Below are 18,331 nucleotides of genomic sequence, written 5' to 3'. Positions count from 1 at the left end.
TCCAGAAATCTTTATTCCTTAAAATGTATCTGGTTCCTTCACTTTTTGGCTCATCTCACATGTTTTCCAGACTCATCAGTAAATTAAAAATTATACAGCACTTTACATTTGATAAAGTTAATTATTTATTTTCAATCCTCAAAATCCTGTTAGATATTGATATTATTACCCCCATTGCACAGATAAGGAAGCTGTGTCTCACAGAGACTAATTGTCTAAGGTCATATAAGTGCTAAACAGCAGGGGCAAAACTTGAATTAAAGTCCTCTGATTTCAAATTTCACTTGCTCTATGAAACACTGAAACCTGGAAATCCTACTCTGGATGAGTCTCAGGTTTTCTATGTCCTGCTTAAAGTACAGTTCCCAGAAGCTAATACAGTATTTTAACATGTGACTTACTTAATTTTCCCAAAAGTGTTCTTAGTATGTTCTACTTCCCAGGTAGTATGCATTTCAAAGGAGTCATCAATGCCTTAGCTGAATGTTTTCAAAATTGTGATTTGTGGAGATGCTTCAGCCAGAGAAGCTCTGTTTTCATCTGTTTTCTACATTGGGTTTCCATACAAGATTTCATTTGACAAATCAAACCATTTATCTGGTTAAAAATAAGTTTTAAAAGTACTGCCTAGACCAAAGGAATGATTAACAATTGATGTTTCTTATGCTAGGAAAGACCAATAGAAAAAATATTTCAGGATCTTTCCATGCCCCTTAAATCCCAGATTTCTTCCCTTTTCTCATTGGTCTGTTGCTGCTTCAGCATGCCTGTTGACTCACTCTTTATGGGGTATGACTGTGACACAGAGCAAGCAACTCGGAGATGAGTCCATTTACAGAGCAAACACGGTCCTTACTGAAATCTCTCATTGAAATCTCCCAATTTCTCAGAGAAGTTGATTGTGCTAAAACCTGAGTGAATAAACCAGTGTTTAACTAATGATGTCTTTATGCTTGTACACTACCTTTTCAGGACATATACTTCTGTTTACTGATTTTTTTTTTTTTTTGAGATGGAGTTCCGCCTCCTGGGTTTAAGCAATTCTCTGCCTCAGCCTCCTGAGTAGCTGGGATTACAGGCGCCCACCACCATGCCCAGCTAGTTTTTCTTTTTTTTTTTTGTATTTTTAGTACAGACGGGGTTTCACCATCTTGACCAGATTGATCTTCAACTCCTGACCTAGTGATCCACCCACCTCAGCCTCCCAAAGTGCTGGGATTACAGGCACAAGCCACTGCACCCAGCCTGTTTACTGATTATTTCTATATGAAAAAAGTCCCTACCTAGCCAGCTTTGAGAATTGCTGTGTTACTTCCTCACTTTGGGCTTCAAACTGCTTTTTCCTGGTTTCCCTTTTTTAAAAAAAAAAAAATACCATTTACTTTTCTATTACACTGAAGAATGGTTTATATGATTTGCTCTTAAAACTCTGGCCAGCCATGCATGGTGGCTCACGCCTGTAATCCCAGCACTTTGGGAGGCCAAGGCAGGTGGATCATGAGGTCAGGAGTTCGAGACCAGCCTGCCCAACATGGCGAAACCCTGTCTCTACTAAAAATACAAAAATTAGCCGGCATGGTGGCGTGCGCCTGTAATCCCAGCTACTCAGGAGGCTGAGGCAGGAGAATCGCTCGAACCCGGGAGGCAGAGGTTGCAGTGAGCTGAGATGGCGCCATTGCACTCCAGCCTAGGTGACAGAGCAAGACTACGTCTCAAAAACAAACAAACAAACAAACAAACAAAAAACCTCTGTCCAAGGTGGAGACCAAAAGGTAGTTGTTACCAAGCTAGGAGAGAGGTCCAGTTTCAGGAGAAGAACTAGAACAAACTTCTTGAAAGCTCTAACCATGATCTGCACCCTTCACTGCTTGTACACTAAAAAAAAAAACAAAAGAGTGGGAGAAATAAAGCAAAGAAAGCCCGAGAAGAAGAGCAAAAGAAAGTGGGGTTCTAAGGGATAATAAACATGAAATCCAGCACTCAGACCAATTTATAATGTAAAACATATTTATATTGACAAAGCACTATAACCAAAGGTTTACACACATGAATGAGCATATGTAACAAATTGGGACATTTTTCTCAAATATGCCAAGATTTATGAAGTCTGGCAACAATCCCTTTGCTTTTTCTTATAACAACAGCTGCTAATTCCCTCTGTGACTTCTAACTGCCCAATTTTGTGAAAGTTGGATCAGTTTAAATTTAGAAGACACTCTATTCCAAGAAATAAAGTTCAAAAATGGAGTCATCTTTAAGTCAAATACGTCCAGGCCAAAATGTTGTCTTTCTGCTTCTGTTTCTTCTGCATTTCCTTCAGAAATGGAGAAGTACCAGTTCACTCTAGGTTTTAGCACCAGCTTTGAAATAAGTTGCTGTCTGAACTACAGCAAGTTACTCCTCCCTTCTCTCAGTCTTCTCCTGTGTAAAATAGGTAAATAAAACTAGATAATTTGCAAAGGTCAACCCAATGCTCCCATTATTTGTTCTATTCTTTTTTTTTTTGAAAATGTAGACTTTTAATAACTGCTTTTATCACCAGGTTAAGCCATGCAGTTACAAAGTAGTTAGAAATTTCTGAAGGGTATTATAGTTAAAAAAAAAAAAGCTGATTCTTACACATATATTATCTAGCACTTCAATGGGGACACTATTGTTCAAAAGGCCCTGGCCAAATAACTCCCAAATGAAACACTCAACCCAAGGTTGGTTTCAGCCCACTGTTAGTGAAGCTGGGTGCAGAATGCAAAGCCTCTAAAAGGAGAGGATACAAAGTCATGTGAGTAGGGGCCATTGGCAATGCTCAGAGCCAGCCAGACTCCAAACAGGGAGCCCAAGTGGTTTTTTTCTGGGACACTCTACTTGAATTATTGTTTAATTAGTCAACCATAGATCTTCAAAAGAGAACAATTAGTTAACATGATAAAAAGGTTACTGCATTCTTTGGACTATGTGTCATAATTATAACAGCACATTCTGACAGTTTTAACAAAAATAGCCTCCACCGTTTTGCAGGTATGAAGATAACGTAATTATCCACAGGGCTTTTAATGTTTGCTGGACAACAATACATGAATGATAAGCTACAAATGAAACTTTTATGATATAAAAATACTGGTTTTTTTCATTTATTATTTTTATAGGCATTCACTGAGTCAAGATTAGGCTTGTTAAGTGATTAAAGGCAATTTTATTACAGCAGCATGTACTTATTCTATTCTAAAAGAATAAAATTCATAAACAGAAACAGCTTTTATATTTGTTTGCCACCTGCAAAATTGAGTTATTTTGCTGATATAAAATACTAAGAACTCACTTGAGGACCATGCCACCTTCTGAAAAGGCCACACACCTTCTTCTTAAATGTGTTAAAGTTACAGCGTGTCCCAGACTCATCCAGAGCAAAATAAGTAAGCAACTGACTGCTCTTGACTGTCCCTTCCCCAGCACTAGCACTGATTGTGCTGGGAAAAGCCACAGAGCAAGGCTGCACAGCCAGATGGAGGAGGCTTTTTATTTAAAGGCAAAATACCAAAATAGCTCTCTAGTGTAGGTGATTTCTACTTTCACACTCAGCTTGTATATTAATTTCTTTCTCCTTAACGGGCTGATTTGGATTGACTTGTTGAGAATGGTATCCATTAGTAATGAGTCAGGAGAGAAAGGGATTTCTGTGGTTACATGTAAACTTGCGATAGGTCTGCAGAAGTTACACGTGAAGAGGTTAGTGAGGAAGTCAGCCACGATCCATCTATGTGAAAGTCACACCAGCTTCACTGTACACTTTGAAGACTTTCTCAATGGCATTGACATAGGCAGCTGTTCTCAGGTCCAATCCCAGGTTATACTTCATGGCTGTGTGCATAATTTGCCTGGCAGAACGCTCCATTGTGTATGCCAAGGCAGAGTGCACAATGTCTTTCTCAGATGCACCCGATATACTGTCTTGGAAGTCTGCCGTGGGTACAATGGGAATAGTTCCACCATGCTTTCCAAATTTTCTTTCTAAACTCTCTTGAACAGACATGAGCAAGTGGTAGTTAGAATCCCTTTCATATTTGAAGGTCAAACGGCCATAGCTGACATGATTTAGATTCTTCAGCCACTCAAAGTAAGATACTGTCACTCCTCCAGCATTCAAGTAGAGATCTGGAATAACCAAAATGTTTCTCTCCTGGAAGATCCTGTCAGCTTCTGGAGTTGTTGGCCCATTGGCACCTTCAGCAATGATCTTGGCTTTGACTCTGGGTGCGTTGGATTTGGTCAACTGCTTCTCAGTGGCAGCTGGGATCAGTATGTCACAGTCGACCTCCAAGATGCTTCCTTCATAGGGCTTTGCCTTGGGGAAGCCCAGAATGGACCCATGTTGCAATCTGAAGTCTTCCAGTTCCTTTGGGTCAATACCGTCTGGATTCCATATACTCCCATCAGACTCACCAACAGCAATACATTTAGCACCAAAACGATGTAAATATCTCATAGAGTGTAGGCCCACATTACCAAATCCCTGAACAACAAACGTTTTATCTCTAAACCCTGGTGTCATTCCTAAAATGCTCATGTAAGAAGCTTCATTGATGAAGTTTTCAATCCCATGGAAGACACCACGGCCAGTAGCAGAGATGCGTCCATGGATTCCCCCTTGGCTGATGGGTTTACCAGTAACACAGGCGTGTGCATTAATATCATAGTGCCCTATGGTGCTGGCATAGGTATCAGCAATCCAGGACATCTCCCGCTCACCTGTGTTCATGTCTGGAGCAGGCACATCAACGCCAGGACCAATAAAGCCCTTCTTTGCTAGCTCCATGGTGAACCTCCTTGTGATCTTTTCCAATTCATTTTCGGTATAGTTCTTGGGATTGATTTTAACACCAGCTTTAGCACCCCCAAACGGCACATCAACCACTGCACACTTGTATGTCATCAGAGAAGCCAAAGCTTTTACTTCATCTACACTCACATCAGTGCTGTAACGGATACCTCCCTTGCAGGGCGTGCGGTGCTGGCTGTGCTGGGCCCGGTAGCCTTCGATGACCTCCCAGGAGCCGTCGTCGCGCCGGATGGGGAAGCAGAGACTCAGCACATGGTTGCAGGGCTTGATGATCCGCAGGATGCCGCGCACCCGGTTCCGCTTCTGCTCCTCGCTCTCCTGGGTCCTCAGGTCCTTCACCAACTTGTCCTCCACGATGCTGGCGCCGCGATCGAAGAAGCCCTCCACCATCTTGAAGAAGTTGGGGTCGTCCTCGCGGTCGGCCACCAACTCGCTGTAGTGGCGCCGGGCGGCCAATGCGAGCCCCGGCTGCGAGGCGGCGGCGGGCTGTCCGCGGCTCCGGCCCAGCAACGCGGCCGAGTGGTTGGCCGCGGAGCCCAGGGCAGCGGTCCCGGCCCGGGACGGCAGCAGCGCTTTGGCCAGGTAGCGGTACATCGCGGCAGGCGGAGGAGGGGTGCGTGACGGTCGCGGAACAGGTGCGCTTTCTCAGACTCCCCGCGACTAGGAAGGAAGGGTCCGGCGCGGGTTGCCCTTTTAAGCCGCAGCTTCCTGCCTGCCCGGCTGTCCCCTCCCCTTGGGCGCCACCTAACGGGGAGGACGGACTTTGGGGGCAGGGCGCCGCCCAGGGCGCCGGACCTCCGCCTCCGGAGGTCCGGGGCGCCGGACCCGCCGCGGCCTCGCCGGGCCTGGCTGGCCTGTTTGTTCTATACTTCTAATGTTTAATAATTACCCAGAGCTTTGGATATATGCAATTCTGCAAAATAAATCAAAAGGAGTCAGAAGGCAATTTTATTTCCTAATAGACCCTTAGTTAGAATTTAACTTAAAAGCCATTTTTAACAAATGTAAACAATATCTCCCCTCCTCTCCATCAAAGTCTGACTGAGACAAATGAAAAGATTTTTTATAAGAATAAGACTATATCAAGACCAAAAAAAAAAAAAAAGCTAAGAAAGGGTACCATCAACAATCTTTACAGAACTTCTGGAAAGTAAAAAGCAAATGGTACTGGCCTGGGGAATAACCAAAGAAAATGAAACCTCAGCCCCGGATGGCAAAGGTAAGTGCAATTCTTCCAAAGAGAGCCCTGAGTGAAATTTTAAACAGGAGTGAACAAAACAAAAAGCAGAGATTGGGCCCTAGAGTACTCATGGTATTATTTCATTTAATAAGCTGCATCCACAAGCACTGGACCAGGAGGATCCTGCCCCCTCTCAGATAAAAAAGAGCAATTGGCAATGGCAGCTTTTGCCCCTTGGACAATGGTTCTCAAACTTGAGTATGCAACAGAATCACCTGAAGCACTTATTAAAACACAGATTTCTGAGATTCACTTGGAAAATTCCTTATTCAGCAGTCATGGAATGATTCACCTAACAACATGAGAGCATCCTAGAAGCTTTGAGTTAAACTATTAAATTATTTGCAAGAAAAACAACAATGCTGCCAAAACATACAACATAATGCATGTTAAAAATCACAGGATGTCTTATTATGAAGAACAAGGCAAAGATGCCTACTTTTGCTATTTTTATTCAACATAGTATTAGAAGTTCTAATCAGAGGAATTAGGCAAGAAAGAAAAAAAAACAGAAAAAAAGTAAAATTACCTCTGTTCACATATGGCATGACCTTATGTGTAGCAAACTCCAAATATTATACAGAGGGAGAGAGAGGGAGACAAACACACACACAGAGGTAATATACAAATTCAACAAAGTTGCTGAATACAAAATAAACACAAAAATATCAGCTACATTCCTATATGCTATGAATTAAATATCTAAAAAGGGAACTAATAAAACAATTCAATTTACAATACTATCAAGAAGAGTAAAGTACTTAGGAATAAATTTAACCAGTGAGGCAAAAGACTTGTACATTGCAAAATACAAAACATTGCTGAAAGAAATAGAAGGAGGCATAAGTAATGAGAAGACATTCTATGTTCATGAATTAGAAAACTTACAATTATTAAAATGGATAATACTTCACAAAAGTGATCTATAGATTTAAAGCAATCCTGATCAGGATCCCAATGATGTTTTTGGTATAAATAGAAAAGTCTATTTTAAAATATATATGGAATTTCAAGGGGCTCAGAGTACTCAAAATAATTTTGAAAAAGAACAATGTTGGATGATTCAAATTTCCTGATTTCAAAACTTAAAACAAACCTGAAGTAATCAAAATAGCGTGGTACCAGCATAAGGACAGACATAAACAAATGAAATAGAATAGCCCAAAAATAAACATTAAACATATAATCAGTTAAATTTTTAAAATCTTTTATTTATGTTCAGGGGTACACATGTAGGTTTGTTATATAGGTAAACTCATGACACAGAAATTTGTTGTACAGATTTTTTAGTCACCCAGGTACTAAGCCTAGTCCAATTGTTATGTTTTCTGATCTTCTTCCTCCCACCCTCCTCCCTCTGGTAGGTCCCAGTGTTTGTTGCTCCCCTCTTTGTGTCCATGAGTTCTCATCATTTAGCGCCCATTTATAAGTGAGAACATGCAATATTGGGTTTTCTGTTCCTGGGTAAATATGCTAAGAATAGTGGCCTGCAGCTCCATCCATGTTCCTGCAAATAACAGAGTCTCATTCTTTTTATGGCTGCATAGTATTCCGTGGTGTATATGTATCACATTTTCTTTGGACAATCTGTCATTGATGAGCATTTAGGTTGACTCCATGTCTTTGCTATTCTGAATAGTGCTGCAATGAACATTCGTGTGCATGTGTTTTGTTTTTTTTTAATTTCAATAGGTTTTGGGGGAACGAGTGGTGTTTGGTTACATGAATAAGTTACTTAGTCATGATTTCTGAGATTTTGGTGCACCCATCACCTGAGCAGTGCACCCTGTTCCCAACATGTAGTCTTTTATTCCTTGCCACCACCCACCCATTCCCCCATGTCCCCAAAGTCCAGTGTATCATTCTTATGCCTTTGCATCCTCATATCTTAGATCCCAATTATGAGTGAGAACGTACAATGTTTGGCTTTCCATTCCCGAGTTACGTCACTTAGAATAATAGTTTCCAATTCCACCCAGGTTGCTGTGAATGCCACTATTTCATTCCTTTGTATGGCTAAGTAATATTCTATGGGATATATACATATCACATTTTCTTTATCCACTCATTGATTGATGGGCATTTGGGCTGGTTCCATATTTTTGCAATTCTTTGAACTGTACAATACGATAATTGTGACACAACCTATCAAAACCTCTGGGATACAGCAAAAGCTGTGCTAAGAGGAAAGTTCATAGCACTAAATACCTACATCAAAAAGTCTGAAAGAGCACAAATAGACAATCCAAGGTCACACCTCACGGAACTGGAGAAAGAAGAACAATCCAAACCCAAACTTAGCAGAAGAAAAGATATAAGAAAAATTGGAGAAGAACTAAATGAAATTGAAACAAACAAAAAATACGAAAGATAAATGAAACAAAAAGCTTGTTCTTTGTAAAGATAAATAAAATTGACAGATCATTAGTGAGATAACCAAGAAAAGAAGAGAGAAGATCCAAATAAGCCCAATTAGAAATAAAACAGGAGATTACAACTGATATCACAGAAATAAAAAAGATCATTTAAGGCTACTATGAACACCTTTATGAGCATAAACTAGAAAACCTAGAAAAGATGGATGAATACCTGGAAATATACAACCCTCCTAGATTAAACTAGCAAGATACAGAATCTCTGAACAGATCAGTAACAAGCAGCAAAATTGAAATGGTAATCAAAAAATTGCCAACAAAAAAAAGGGACCTGAGGACAGGCCTACTCAGCCTGATTCCACCTACTAGTGCTGAACACGCCGTCAGGTGGTCTGGGAATTGCCCTGCCCCATAAACCACCATTAACACCAGAGCACTCTTCCCAGGGTCCTGGGAATGAGCCCACCCAACCTGATGCTACTACCACAGCAGGCATCCACTCACACATGCCACATGCAGGCCTGGGTACTAGCCCACCCAGCCCATTGTAGTCACTGCCAACACTAGTGAGGACCAATTGCAAGGCAGAGGATTGTCCTGCCACTGCTACTGCCATCACCATGCCATGCCCACTGCCAAGAGGCCTGAGGATATGGCCACTCACCCAGCCCACTTCTGCCACTGCCAACACCTGAGCAAGCTACCTGGAGCCCCAGGAATCAGCCCACCTGGACCAACTAATGCCAATGCCAGCTTATGCCACCCGGAGGCCCAGTGACAGGCATGCTCAGCCTGATGTTTTCACCAATAAAGCCTGAGCACTGGCCAACCTGATATACCTGTGACCACGAAAATGTCACAGCCTGCACTAGCAGCTGCACCCTATGCCACTGAGAAAATCACAGGCACCACTGACACTGCTTACAGCCAAAAAAATCATATGGAGACTGCAATACTGCACATACACAGAATCAAAGCACTACCCGACCAATATCATAAATACATCTTCAGGAAAAAGTTCTTCCCTACAAAAGCAAATTCAAAAATTGGAAGAAGCAACTGTTACACCAGATGCACAGACATCAGTGAATTAGCACAAGAAACATGGAAAAGCAAGGGAAAATGACACTTCCAAAGGAATATAATAATTCACCAGCAACAGATCCAATCAGAAAGAAATTAACAAAATGCTGAATAAATAATGGAAAATACAGATTTTTAAGAAGCTCAGTAAGACACACGAGAACTCCGAGGAACTACACAAAAAAATCAGAAAAACAACTTAGGATATAAATGAGAAATTTACCAGACAGATATCACTTTAAAAAGCAGCAAATAAATTCTAGAAGAATTTATGGAATGAAATACAAAATACATTTGAAAGCATAAATAATAGGCTAAATCAAGCAAAAGAAAGAATTTCAGAACTTGAAGACCGCGCTTTTGAAATAAACCAGTCAGACAAAAATAAAGAAAAAAGAATAAAAAGAATGAGAAAAGCCCATGTGAAATATGGGACACCATACAGCAACCAAATATTTTGGATTTTTAGTGTCCCAGAAAACAGAAAGAAAATAAAAGGGATACAAAACCTATTTAATAAAATAATAGCTGAAAACATCCTAAGTCTAAAAAGATATTTAGACATGCAGATACAGGAAGCTCAGAGATCCTCAAATAGATGTAATTCAACAGGTCTTGTCTTTTTTCCCCAAAATGAATGACTAGGGACATTGGATGCCAATTCTCCTCAGAAAGATCAAAGTTACTGGTGAATGCATGTTCCAAATAGAAAACTGTGGGAAGAGAGCCAGGACCTGTCAAAAACTCCTAGAGGAAGAAGCTGGAGTGCAGAAACAGAAAGCAGCAAGAGTCGGACAAAGTTTGACCCCCAAGGAACTCAGATCCCTGCAGAAAGTGTAGGTAGGAGTGTTTCTCTGCTTCCCCCACCCCTGTAACAATCTGCTGACTGCCAAACCATTGGAGAGCCCCTCTGCCCTTATGGCCCTGGGCAATACTGTTGGTTGTGATTTGAGAGCTTCCTAGGGACAGAGAACTGAAAGGTCATCTCATGCAGGCATGATTGCATGCCGCTCAGACACAAACTGAGACAGTGGGTGTCATACCAGTTGTAGCTGTGGTGGGCCACTGCCCTGCCCAAGGAATCTCTGCCTTGAGTCACCACACCACCAGTTTCCCTGCAAACATACCCCACAACCCACTCTGATTTTGGCAAACACGGGAGACTGGTGGGTCACCAGGGAGTTATATAGGACTCCTAGAGATCTCACCCTCAGCGTGGGCCACCTCTAACGGAGGGGGGAGTGCAGCCTGCCACAGAATTCTTTCTTGGGATAAAGAATACACAGGCACAGCACCAATTTCTGAAGGGAGTAGCACCAGTAGCCAGGAATGGATGCAAAGAGTCGGTCATCTCTTACCCTACTCCATCCACTGTTGCGGACACAGCAGTTTCTCCCCTGCTGGGGGCCAGCACACATTCAATTGGAGAAAGCACTCTTTTTAAAAATATTTTGATCTTTTTTAAAAAACGTTCTGGGATACATGTGCAGAATGTGCAGGTTTGTTACACAGGTATACATGTGCCATGGTGGTTTGCTGCATGTATCAACCCATCATCTAGGTTTCAAGACCCACATGCATTAGGTACTTGTACTTATGCTCTCCCTCACTTTGCCCTCCACCCCTCAACAGGCCCCAGTGTGTGATGTTTCCCTCCCTGTGTCCATGTGTTAACATTGTTCAACTCTCACTTATGAGTGAGAACATGCGGTGTTTGGTTTCCTGTTCCTGTGTTAGTTTGCTGAGAATGATGGTTTCCAGCTTCATCATATCCCTGCAAAGGACATGAACTCATTCTTTTTTATGGCTCCATAGTATTCCATGGTGTATATATGCCACATTTTCTTTATCCAGTCTATCGTTGATGGGCATTTGGGTTGGTTCCAAGTCTTTGCTATTGTAAATAGTGGTCCAATAAACATACATGTGCATATGTCTTTATAGCAGAATGATTTATAATCCTTTGGGTATATACCCAGTAATGGGATTGCTGGGTCAAATGATATTTCTGGTTCTAGATCCTTGAGGAATTGCCACACTGTCTTCCACAATGGTTGAACTAATTTACACTCCCACCAACAGTGTAGAAGCATTCCTGTTTCTCCACAGACTTGCCAGTATCTGTTGTTTCCTGACTTTTTAATGATCACCATTCTAACTGGCGTTAGATAGCATCTCATTGTGGTTTTGATTTGTATTTCTCTAATGACCAGTGATTAGCTTTTTTTCATATGTTTCTTGGCCAAATACATGTCTTCTTTTGAGAAATGTCTGCTCATATCCTTCACCCACTTTTTGATGCGGTTGGTTTTTTTCCTTGTAAATTTGTTTAACTTCCTTGTAGATTCTGGATATTAGACATTTGTCAGATGGATAAAATTTCAGATGCAAAAAAATTTCTTCCATTCTGTAGGTTGCCTATTCACTCTGATGATAGTTTCTTTTGCTGTGCAGAAGCTCTTTAGTTTAATTAGATCTCATTTGTCAATTTTGGCTTTTGTTGCCATTACTTTTGGTGTTTTGGTCATGAAGTCTTTGCCCATGCCTATGTCCTGAGTGGTACTGCCTAGGTTTTCTTCTAGGGTTTTCATGGTTTTAGGTTTTAGGTTTAAGTCTTTAACCTATCTTGAGTTAATTTTTGTATAAGATGTAAGGAAGGGGTCCAGTTTCTGTTTTCTGCATATGGCTAGCCAGTTTTCCCAGCACCATTTGTTAAATAGGGAATCCTTTCCCCATTGCTTGTTTTTATCAGGTTTGTCGAAGATCAGATGGTTGTAGATGTATGGCGTTATTTCTGAGGCCTCCGTTCTGTTTCATTGGTCTATATATCTGTTTTGGTACCAGTACCATGCTGTTTTGGTTACTGTAGCCTTGTAGTATAGTGTAGCATAGTTTGAAGTTAGGTAGCGTGGTGTCCCCCACCTTTGTTCTTTTCGCTTAGGATTGTCTTCGCTATACAAGCTCTTTTTTGGTTCCATATGAAATTTAAAGTTTTTTTTTTCTAATTTTGTGAATAAAGTCAATGGTAGCTTGATGGGAATAGCACTGAATCTATAAATTACTTTGAGCAGTATGGCCATTTTCACGATATTGATTCTTCCTATCCATTAGCATGGAATGTTTTTCCATTTGTTTGTGTCCTCTCTTATTTCCTTGAGAAGTGGTTTATAGTTCTCCTTGAAGAGGTCTTTCACGTCCTTTGTAGGTTGTATTCCTAGGTATTTTATTCTCTTTGTAGCAATTTTGAATGGGAGTTCACTCATGATTTGGCTCTCTGCTTGTCTATTATTGGTGTATAGGAATGCTTGTGATTTTTGCACATTGATTTTGTATCCCGAGACTTTGCTGAAGTTGCTTATCAGCTTAAGGAGTTTTTGGGCTGAGACAATGGGGTTTTCTAAGTATACAGTCATGTCATCTGCAGAGAGACAATTTGACTTCCTGAGGATTGTTCTGAATGGAAAGTTTACTGTACTGAATAATGCACATTATGTATGCAAGTAACAAGTGACAATTCAAAGGCCCCTTATGAGATTGTTTCACCACAGCACATTCACAAATCTCCATACAAAAATGTGTTTAGTTATTCTCCATGGTCTAGATTTGCATGTGGATGTATTTTAGCTCCTGACCCAAACTCTGCATGGTAAAATTAATCCTTGGAGCTACTGAATTATAAAGCTGGAAGTTTCCAACAGAGGTCCCAGTGTTGGTCACAGCTCCAGATTTATGAACTCATGAAACGTTAACTGCATTTCTCTGTGATTTGTGTCTCATTCTGTTTTTCACATATGATGTATAAGTTAAGTACGCTATCCCCAGATGACATCAGTACCCTGATAAACCTATAAAATGCTCTTGTGTTTAACTGTCTTCATACTCTAGCAACATAAGAATTGAATGATATGAAGATGAATGGAACATCTATAGATTTCTTAAAGCTACTGGTTTTACTGTCCTAAGCTGAAAGAGTACTAAGTGGGTCAAAGCCCAACATGAGCTAACTGGGCTCTATCAGCAGAAGTTCTGGTAGGATGACTGGGCTTCCTGGGTGATCTCCAAAAACTTTTTTTTCTCACATTTCCTTCAGGGACAATGGTACGTATTACTTTGGGGGAAAAACTGCTATCTGTATTTGCTGTAGTAAGGTTGCCAGTTAGACAACATTCCCTCAGACCAAGACCATGGAAGCAGATGGGCAGCACTAAATTTCATGAAGCCTTGTGCTATGGTCTGAGTGTTTGTGTCTGCCTAAAATTCATACGTTGAAACCTAATCACCAATGTGATGGTATTAGGAGGTGGGGCTGGTATTAATCTACTACTTGGATATGTCTGGGCACATATGGAAGGATTATGAATGAATGATGAATAGGATTAGTGCCTTTATAAAAGAGGTTCCAGAGAGCTGCTTTGCTTCTTCTACCATGTGAGGACACAGCTAGAAGGCTGTGAACCAGAAAGTGGGCTCTCACCAGACACTGAATCTGCTGGCACCTTGATCTTGTACTTCCTAGCTTTCAGAAATATGATAAATACATTTTTGTTGTTTATAAGCTACCCAGCTTATGGTATTTCGTTATAGCAACCCAAATGGGCTAAGAAACCTTAGTTCTAAAGACGTTACATAACTGATGTGAAAGGCTGACCCTAATAGAATAGACAGGTGATTCCTCTTGTTTGGGCAATTGGCCAATCAAATTCAAAAATGGCAAAAGGACATAAAAATGAACCAAGCATCAGAGCCATTGCAGCTTGAAACAAAGCCAGTCTCAGGTTAGATAATCCCCATGGCCAAAAAAGGGCCACAGACATAAAGAACATCGCAAGAGTATGAATGGGAAAAGGGAAAAAGACAAAGAAGCATATGGAAAAAGAGGGGCTTAACAGAAAGGGAGTGGAGGATATCGGATGCCCTAGATAAGGTAAAGTAGGTGGTGCCAGTTGAAGGACCAGCCAGCAGAGCAGCATCAGGAATTCAAAAGGACAAAGCAATCTCATCTAATCTCCTTGCAATAAAATTTATCATACAAACCAGGAGACTTTTGGTAGTAAAAAGAGGGTGCTCCTAATAATTATACCAGACCTACAGGTGCACATTGGACTTTTCTCTGGCTGACTGGTCAACCTTTCCATAAGATCCTCTATGATCAGGCTCCTAGCTACCTGCCTTCTCACACTCATCCTACTCTGAAGCAAAAGCCTGTTCTCAGGTACCTCTGCTATTCTAAGAGCAAAAGCCAACTACTTTCCCACAGAGAAGCTCCTATTCATGTTTCATATGACCGCACACAAGAGCCCTAGCTGGTTATCTCAAGTTCCCAGGCCCACCATACTAAAGAGACTAAAGTAAAATCAACAGACCTCAACACTACTTTCTCATAAGTTATTCTAATTCAAGGACAAAAGACAAATCTATCTCATTCCGGGCCCTAAGGTTTTATCCTGTGGATCAAGCCAGAGAATACCTTGGTCACATGCATGCTTCTAGAAAGAGCACAGTGCAGAGGATTGTTAGTAGGACCCTGTTGACCAGAAGCCTCATTGATAACATAAACAGTCAATTAACATATATTTTGTATGTTATATGTATTATATATTATGTTCTTATAATAAAGTAAGATAGAGATAAGAAAAGAAAATCATAAGGAAAAGAAAATACATATACTATTCATTGAGTGGAAGCAGATCACCATAAAGGTCTTCATCCTTGTCTTCACATGGAGGAGTCTGAGGAGGAGGAGAAAGAGGAGGGTTGGCCTTGCTGTCTTAGGGGCTGCAGAGGCTGAAAAGGTGGAGGAGGTGGAAGGGAGGCAAGAGAGGCAGGTACACAGAGTGATTTTACTGAAAAAAATTTGCATATAAGTGGACCTGTGCTGTTCAAACTTGTGTTGTTCAAGGGTCAACTGTGCTTAGTAGATGTGCAATACATACCTGTCAGCTGCTTTATGGGTATGTTGGCTACAGCAGGACTTTATCTCACTTTAAATACTTTGCAAAAGACACCACGGGGTGTGTCAGACTATACATCTTCCTTTAACTTTAGACAACTCCCATTAATGGTGAGAGATGCATTTAATGAATGAAAATGAACTCGTAAATAGAACATTTAAAAGAATATATTAGAAACATCACAGAGCTAAAAACCTCCAGAGCAAGGAAGGGAAGCAGTGCACAAATTCAGCCCTCAAACAGCAAAAGCTTCACAGTCCAGTGCTAGTAAAAATTGGTCAGAGACGCTAGGATAATAGGAATTATCAGGCCTGTGTCAAGGCTATCAAAACATACCATCTTTTCCAAGAAAGCACTGGAAATCCAAGTCTCCACCAGCCTATGCCCATGGAAATCATTCTGCCTGCAGAAATTGTTCCACCAGAGAACAAGCTAGCACAAGTCCAAGTTGCTCCTTCGAGCAAAGTGTAAAGTCAAAAATGACTTCTCCAGGCCTATGACTCATTAGTGTTCCATGATTTAAACATTTTCTTTTTTCAATCACCTCCTTACCCAATCCCCAAAGAAAGGAAAAATTTAAACTTTAGACCTTCAAAGCAAGTCAAATGATAGGTGAGTCTAACTGAACAAACAAGAGGTGATTCATTGGCTGATCTGTCTTCCAAAGTGGCAGAGGGGGGAAATTTATTGCTTGTCTCACGCATCCTTCAATATTACCTGCAAAGCAAGCAGATTTAAAGTAACCTTAGCTTGGTGCTGAAGACTTTTTGGCCCAACTCCAAAGCTACTTCCATTAAATTCATTTTGCACATACACATACACATATATACAGAGACAAATGTCTTTGCCATACCAAGATCATTCAATATCAAGACAATTAAATCCTCTCTAAAATAAAGCCCAATTTTTGACTAATTAAATAATGTCTAAACACACTGAACAGTGCCAATGCTTTAGAAATGCTTGTTCACTGTTCTAGCACTCCTTAACAAAAAGATAGTTGTCAACAAGGAGAAGTAATTTGCATCATCAGGTTAAAACCCTTCCTCTCTCCTCCAGCCCTGCTATCACTTACACACCCACACCAACCACCACCACAAACTTAGATCTAGATAGTTTTGGAAAGGCGATTTTAAAGTCTAAGAGTTTATTTTTTTGCAGCCTTTGGCATTTTAGCTTTAAAGTGCTTCTCTCTCATTTTCCAGCAGTCTCTGAGCCAAAGTCAGTTCCCATTCCATAATTCCACAGGGCGGCATCATTATGCATGGCTTATAGTACTTTAGGGAAAAGGATGGAATGTAAACATTTCCATCCAAGCACACATTATCAAACTGAGCAGGCAGTGTAGGTGGGTGATGTACAACCTTAGACATGACATCGGTATTTAAGGCAGGAATTTCTCCCACAAAATATGGAATGGAAGGAGGAAGACAAGGAACTGTATAAATATCACACAAATCCAAGGCTGGTTGAAGTCTCACTGCTGGTGCCACCCTGCTAGTGTTAAATTTTCACAAGATAAAAGTATATTCGTCCTCCTTATCCACAGTTTTGCTTTCTGTGGTCTCTCTTGGGCAACCTCAATTTGAAAATAGGTGAGCACAGAACATTAAGATATTCTGAGAGAGAGAGAAAGAGACCACAGTCACATAACCTTTATTACAGTATATTTTTATAATTGTTCTATTTTATTGATTCATTATTGTTGTTAATCTCTTCTTGTGCCTAATTTATAAATTAAACCTTATCAAAGGTACATGTGTACAAGTATATATAGAATATATATAGTATATGTAGGATTCAGTACATCCATACTTTCAGGCATTGACTGGGAATCTTGGATCATATCGCCCACAGTTAAGGGGGAACTACTGTAACTCCCTTCAAACAAATTTTTGAAGTCCAGGAAGGAGGCCTCTCTGCCTACCTAATGCCAATACAAGTAGGATTAGTCCATTCTCTTTCTGTGACTTGATGATCTTAATATTCTATGGCTATAGTCTAGACAGGTTGATTCAACATATATTGCCTACAATGAAGAATATCAATAATGCATTCTACTGTTCAGGTTTTCAATGAATTCAAGTAAAATGAGAATACCAGGACAAACATAAAAACTGAATCTCAGCCACCAATTCTCTCCTACCCCACTACTCAAGCAATTTTAGTCCTTCACTATTTTATTAATGTCACAATTAGTCATAAAATGCCCCATAAATACCATCTTCATTCTTACCTCTGTGCCTTATTAACTCTGTTTCATGAGTCTCCTTTTCAAAAGTCCATCTTACTCTAGTATTTAGTTCATCTCACCTTCTCCATGAAGTCTTTCACTACTCTTCAAAAAACAATAATCCCTCATTTCCTGAACTTCTAGAGCAGTGGTTTTCAAACTTCAGCATGATCAGAATCTCCTAGAGAGCTTGTTAAAACAAAAATTACTGGGACCCTCTGCCAGAGTTTCTGATTCAGTAAATCTGGGGTGGGGCCATAAAATTTGCATTTCTAGCAAGTTCCCAGGCAATGCTGATGCTGCTGGCCTAGGAACCACACTTTAAAAACCAAAAATCGACAGTATTTATTTTTAGCATATCTAGCTCTTGATTATAGATTATCATTTGTTATTCTTCAGTTGCTTTATGAATATATGTTTGTATCAGATAAGACTTTATGCTACAAAAAAACAGAAAATCCAGTGCAAACTGACTTAAACAAAAAGGGGATTTATTTTCTCACTTAACTGAAACATGCAGATACTAGTTGATGTAGCAGCTCAATGATATCTTCCGGGACTCAATATCCTTATATCCTTCTACTCCACTATCCTCAGTGTCAACTTTGTCCTAAG

At 40.4% G+C, this 18,331-nt stretch overlaps 1 protein-coding gene across 1 annotated transcript; it reads right to left on the bottom strand.

The window, feature by feature from the left end:
• Positions 1-1,989: 1,989 nt before the first annotated feature.
• GLUD2 (glutamate dehydrogenase 2) lies at positions 1,990-5,586 on the bottom strand. Its single transcript, XM_019018809.4, has one exon. It carries the CDS (start codon positions 5,426-5,428, stop codon positions 3,752-3,754), a length of 1,677 nt encoding a protein of 558 aa, XP_018874354.3. The 5' UTR covers positions 5,429-5,586; the 3' UTR covers positions 1,990-3,751.
• Positions 5,587-18,331: the final 12,745 nt, after the last annotated feature.

The sequence above is a fragment of the Gorilla gorilla genome, chromosome X, assembly GCF_029281585.2.
Source record: "Gorilla gorilla gorilla isolate KB3781 chromosome X, NHGRI_mGorGor1-v2.1_pri, whole genome shotgun sequence".
Lineage (NCBI taxonomy): Eukaryota > Metazoa > Chordata > Mammalia > Primates > Hominidae > Gorilla > Gorilla gorilla.
The sequence above is the reverse complement of the archived record's forward strand: the minus strand, read 5'-3'. Positions and strand labels throughout refer to the sequence as shown.

What these genes read in the sequence shown, in the direction of transcription:
- GLUD2 (XM_019018809.4), bottom strand. Translation starts at nt 5,428, where the DNA reads ATGTACCGCTACCTGGCCAAAGCGCTGCTGCCGTCCCGGGCCGGGACC.